This window comes from Callorhinus ursinus, unplaced genomic scaffold (assembly GCF_003265705.2).
Source record: "Callorhinus ursinus isolate GAN/ISIS: 27379988/994484 unplaced genomic scaffold, GSC_fseal_2.0 scaffold44, whole genome shotgun sequence".
In the NCBI taxonomy this organism is placed as follows: Eukaryota; Metazoa; Chordata; class Mammalia; order Carnivora; family Otariidae; genus Callorhinus; species Callorhinus ursinus.
The window spans coordinates 5998493-6004492 of record NW_027397106.1 but is presented as its reverse complement, the minus strand read 5'-3'; the positions used below and the strand labels follow the sequence as shown (position 1 = coordinate 6004492).

The following is a 6000-nucleotide window of genomic DNA, read 5'->3' as shown; positions in this document are numbered from 1 at the left end:
GTCACATCTTCTTTATCTGTTCATCAGTAGATGGATACTGGGACTCTTTCCATACTTTGGCTATTGTTGATAATGCTGCTATAAACATAGGGGTGCATGTATCCCTTTGAATTAGTATTTTTGTATCCTTTGGGTAAATACCTAATAGTGCAATTGCTGGATCGTAGGGTGGTTCTATTTTTAATTTTTGAGGAACCTCCATACTGTTTTCCAGAGTGGCTGCACCAGTTTGCATTCCTACCAACAGTGTAAGAGGGTTCCCCTTTCTCCGCATCCTCACCAACACCTGTTGTTCCCTGTATTGTTAATTTTAGCCATTCTGACAGGTGTGAGGTGAGATCTCATCAGAGTTTTGATTTGCATTTCCTTGATGATGAGTGATGTTGAGCATCTTTTCATGTCTCCGTTAGCCATCTGTACAGAAATGTGGTATTTTATTTTTTCTTTAAAGATTTTATTTATTTGAGAGTGAGAGAGACAGAGCACAAGTGGGGGAGGGGAAAGGAGCAAAGGGAGAGGGAGAAGCAGACTCCCCACTGAGCAGGGAGCCTGATGGGGGCTCAATCCCAGGACCCTGTGATCATGACCTGAGCCGAAGGCAGACACTTAACCAACTGAGCCACCCAGGCACCCAGAAATGTGGTATTTTAAATTGGAGTTTTGGAATGCTGGATTGTCAAAGCAGGAAGGGATATCAAAAAAACCACCTAGACTAAAAACCCTCCTTTTAAGACAAAGAAATTGAAGTACAAAGGACAGAGATGACATGCCCAGGTTTGCACCATCAATAAATAGCAAAAACAGACTTTAGGAGTCAAATCTCCTAATTCTCCTCCTTTCACATTTCTCATAATCATTAGGATAAATCTCCTTTAAAAATAAGCAAAGCACCTAGTTGACTCAATCAGTAGAGCATGTGACTCTTGATCTCAGGGTTGTAAGTTCCAGCCCCACATTAGGTGTAGAGATTACTTAGAAGTAAAATCTTAGAAGAAAAAAACTCAAAGTAGCAAGGAGGAGTAATGGAGTACAGGGTTCAAACCAAAAGTCCAGGTGTCCAGATTCTTGAATTGCTGAGCTGACTGTAAGGGTCCTGTGATCCTCTCACAGCACTTTGTGAAGGATATTTCCTTATCTCAAAGGTAAGGAAATCCCTCAATCCATTCAAGTCACCCATTTCAGATTCTTGGCACCCCTGTCCTTGCTGTCCTTCTCCCACCCCACATCTCCACCAGTCAAAATACAACCCATACTTCGGGCGCCTGGGTGGCTCAGTTGGTTCGGCAACAGCCTTCGGCTCAGGTCATGATCCTGGAGTCCTGGGGTCGAGTCCCGCGTCAAGCTCCCTGCTCAGCGAGGAGTTTGCTTCTCCCTTTGACCCTCCCCCCTCTCATGTGCTCTCTCTCTCATTCTCGCTTTCTCAAATAAATAAATAAATAAATAAAAATTTAAAAAATATAACCCATACTTCAAAACCAGCTTAACTGCCACTCCTATTGTGAATCCTTCCTTGATCTCTTTTTCCCACAGCACCCCCCCAATATAAAGTATCCCTTCTCTTATGAATGCTTGAAGAACGTTTTTAACCTCTCTTATGATGCATTATTCCTTGTATTATAATTATTTATCAATGTTTATCTTATCTTTCCTACTAGTCCCTGAGGGAAGAGACCCTTTTGCCAATTTTTGACTCCCTCTATAGTTCCTTGAATATGCTAGATGATCAATAAGTTTGTTGAATTGAATTGGTACAGAAGGTAAACTCCATCTTTCTGTTATAAGTTCATCCTATATCCTCTTCAGTAGAGATGGGAGGTGACTATGACCTACAGCTTCAGTGTCCACTCATGCTATTTCCTCCTCCTCCCTCTGGGAAGAAAATACAGCCAGCCACTCAAAATCAGGCCCTTTATTCAAGACAGAGGTGGAATCCATTGTTGTAGTGAAAGTGTTATTGGAGGGCACTGAGCAAGGGTCAAAAGTCCAGTGTACCAGTCATGCATCACTGGAGAATAGTCCTCAAGTGTCCAATGGTGCCAGTACAGGGCTCAGGACTCAGAGGCAAATCAGCTTCAAGGGGGAAGAAAGAAGCAAACTGAGGTAGCCTTAGGGAAGAGGCATTCCAGGAATATACAGAAGGCAGAAGCAGCAATGACAGCAGGCACTCACAACTTCTCACAGTGCCACTGTTCCAGCTTCTCAGAGCAGAGTGGTTTATGGGCCAACGTGATAATGGAAAAGGAGACAGGACAAGTTGGCTGACTGGATCTTATCTCAAATTTCCATCTAGCTTTACCCCCAGGAGGGCCAAGGTGGAAGAGTGAGGATGAAAATTAGAGAAAGATTTCCTAGCCAGATGGCAAGGGACACTGAGCCACCTAGTGGGGTAAGGCCCACTTTTAAAACTTCAAGAAAATTGTAGGGCTGGTGAAGACATGCAAATGGTATCAAGGGCTTGTTTCAGGGTCTAGGACTAAAAAGCATAAATAGATGTCCAGGTCCAGGTGAAAGGAGCCCTAGGTCTCAGCCCTCTATTCCCTATGCTTATTAGGAATTTGGCTAAATAAGAGTGTCATGAGGGAGGCTTGGAAAATTGGAAACCTGAGTCTCCTTAATGAGTTTTGTTTTGGAAACTACATTCTAGATTAAATGGCCAGGAGATAGAAAGAGAGGGCAGTGGTGCTAGAATAAAGGAGTGAGAATAAGAAGGGGAAGGGAAAAGTAGAAAATAGAATGGGGATTCACCAGCAGTCAATTCCTTCCTTATCCAGAATCTTCTTGGCACAAATCATGTCATCAGTAAGGTCATCATCCAGGAACTCTGGCAGGACTCACAGGGACAGGAATGTGAGAACTAAGTATTACCCAGAAAGATAATGAGTTCCCTCTTCCCTGAATCTAGTAAGTCTGGTCCTTCTCTGAACTGAAGACTTATGCTTGTTGCCTTTCTATATGAGAAAGCCAATACAGTAATGCCCCCCACCCCAGATAAGGGTTCTCTTCACTTCTCTTGGGTGTCTTCAGAAGAATTATCAACTTCATCAACTCTGAAAATGCAGGTATCAGACTTCAAGATTTCCAGACAGCTAAGATCATCTACTTCAGGGAACTGCCTGGGGCTCCGGTGAACATGAAAATTCTAACAGCCTTTTACTCACTACTGTCAACTCAAGCCCCACAGTTGAAGACAGTGAAGCCAGAGGTGTGCTTGATACCAAAAATGAGATTATCCAAGGGGTAGGATCTGGAAAAACAGAAGAACAGGGTAAAAGAGGCTACTCACTGTCACAGGAGATGTCACAGATGTTCCTTGACTGAAGGATCTGGTTGTCCCTGCACCAAAATTTATTGTTGATCTGGAAGAGTCCATATTCTGTGCTGCCATTGTTACTGACTATGGTTTGTGTATCATAACCACTGGTATGAAATACAGTACAGATCCCTGAGGGAAAGATGAGAAAGAGGATCACAGAGGTGTCCAGGCACAGCATTTATAGCATAAATGAGGACCTGTATTACCAGATGTAGAAAGGCTCTCTAGCCAATGTCCAAATACGGTAAAGCACAAAGTATCTTGACGAGATGAAAAGCTCCAAAAAGGATCAGATAATAAGAGAAAGGGAAGACACATGAATAAATGTAATAAAAGAGTAAACAGATTACCACATAAGAGGATTATTAGATAATTGAATAAAAGTGGAAAGGAAAAGGAGAGTGGAAGAGAGAGGCAGATGAAGCAAGGCAGCAGGGAACTCACACTCAGGCAAAGCAATGCCTCCAAAGCCATCCATATCTTTCAGCACCTGGGACAGCTCACATTTTCTAAATTGCTTTGCCTGGATGGCAGGAAACATGATGCCAACCAGGAGCAGAGAGACAAAGGACATCATTTTGGCTGCCCCAAAAAACCTGAAATGGGGCACCACACAGCTTCACCTCCTTTTCTTTGTGGGGAAAGCTTCAGGGGCCCTAACACCAAGCCCTACATCCAGGAAGAAGAGGAAGAGAGACTGGTCATGCCAACACAGAAACACTAAGCCTGCCAAGCTTCCTTCTGTACTTTTACCCCATTTTTCCTTCTCTTCCCCTAATCTCTAGTCCATACAACTATTGTTTTCTGCCCAGAGTTTCAAACATGAATCTCTTCCCATTTGGCTTTTTTGTACTTTTGTTTCTTGTAGATTTGGTTCTAGGAAGCAGGATGTCTCCAGCCTACTTCAGGAACAAAGGAGGCCTCAGAGGTAATATGAGTGAGGCAATCAGAAAATAAAAGAAGAGTCCATGGCCAAAACCCCCTTCCCCTAGAGACATACAGAATATGGAAAAAGAGTGTATGTCATTATATGCCATAGTCCCAAGATCAGAGTTGGCACTTGTGAAGTCAACCCAGGCATGGAACAAAGCCCTGGAAGAGTCCTTTGATATGGTGGTTCATGACTGGGGGCTCAGGAATAGGGATAGGCTATAGCAACATAGACTATAAGAGTCAGATATAACTTGGATCCAGAGACCTCATACTTCAGGAAAACAGAGAATTTGAAAAGTATGTATGACAGTATCTAGCTATCCTATGAGCTATTATCAGGCTCTCCACACCCAACCACCACTACCACTAAATGGCCAGATACTACATTGGTGTTAATTAAGACATTATGTAAATCCAAAATTAATTTGTAGATTTGTTCATGGGTATAGAAATTTATAGACAGCCTCAGAGTTGGCCACGGAAGGTTAAAAGAGAATAACCCAAGCCAGTGGAAAGATAGGACTTTAAACACTTTAAGGTTGGACTAGGATATATCTAGAACCTATAAAACAAGATTCTGGATCTGAGATTTTCAAGATCAGTGCCCCTGAGCAAGTAGAGTTAAGGGTACTAGTTCTGAATAATTACTCCACCTTGCTGGCATCAAGCTTCATGTCATGGTGCCAATAGCTGTTAGCCTCCTTCATGGCAGGGCTCACGCTCTTTATTTCAATCTCTAAACCTGATTTCTTATACTGCAGTGGGTATCCAACTAGTTAAGACTTCCAAACTGAAGGTATTCCAAACTGTTATATCCTACAACTCTTCAGAATCAGGGCAAACTCCTCTCTGTTTTTTTTTTTAAGATTTTATTTATTTATTTGAGAGAGTGAGCACATGAGTGGGGAGAGGGACAGAAGGGCAGAGGGAAGGAGACTCCCCACTGGGCAAGGAGCCTGACGTGGGGCTTAATCTCAGGACCCTGGGATCATGACCTGGGCTGAAAGCAATGCTTAACCGACTGAGCCACCCAGGTGTTCCAAACTCCTCCCAGTTTTATCTGGTCTTCTATATCATGGTTAATCAGTATATGAAGTAGCATGAGTGAAAAGAATGTAGAGGATCTTGGTGCTAAGAAAGATGAGCAGAATGTCCTGATAGCAAAGAGATACATGTTCAGAAACACAGCGAAATGTTGCTAATGCGTTTCTCCTTGATTCTACCCAGAGGCATTGGAGGGGTGCATGAAGGACAGGAATAGGAATTCTATCACACACTAAGTATGGTTGAGAATATGGCTGGGAGTAGAGGATGACCTTGAACCATATGAAAGAGGGACAGATAAAGAAATCTAGTCCTGAGGACTAGTCTTTCCAGTAGTGGAGTCTGGTGTAAAATGCCTCCTGCGATGGACTGTGGACTAAGTATCTGTGATAGACTAAAATGATGGGCCAAGATACCAGGAATCAAGGGGCTTACCATGCTTCCAGCCAAGTCAAGACTTCTGGCAACAGCCTGCTTGCCTATAATTTGGTTGTATCTCTGACCTTCCCTGAAGAAATAAAAAACAGTATCCAGATCTGCACAGTTAAGCACAGAAAATAAATGTGCCTCGGGCAAGAGGAACCATTATTTTCCTAAAAAGTGTTTGTAAAAGAGCATATCTGGGGGTCATCTGAAGAAGAAGATGGAAGATGTCTAATGGAAACAATTACAAACATTCAGAGAAAGATGTAGATTCTTGGTCATAGACC

General features: G+C 42.8%; 1 protein-coding gene across 1 annotated transcript; it reads right to left on the bottom strand.

Moving 5' to 3' along the window:
* Nucleotides 1-2165: 2165 nt before the first annotated feature.
* LALBA (lactalbumin alpha) lies at nucleotides 2166-3890 on the bottom strand. Its single transcript, XM_025883356.1, has 4 exons — nucleotides 3758-3890; nucleotides 3284-3442; nucleotides 2746-2821; nucleotides 2166-2226 (listed from the first exon to the last, which is right to left on the bottom strand). Exons 1-4 carry the CDS (start codon nucleotides 3888-3890, stop codon nucleotides 2166-2168), a joined length of 429 nt encoding a protein of 142 aa, XP_025739141.1.
* Between the last annotated feature and the right edge of the window lie 2110 nt (nucleotides 3891-6000).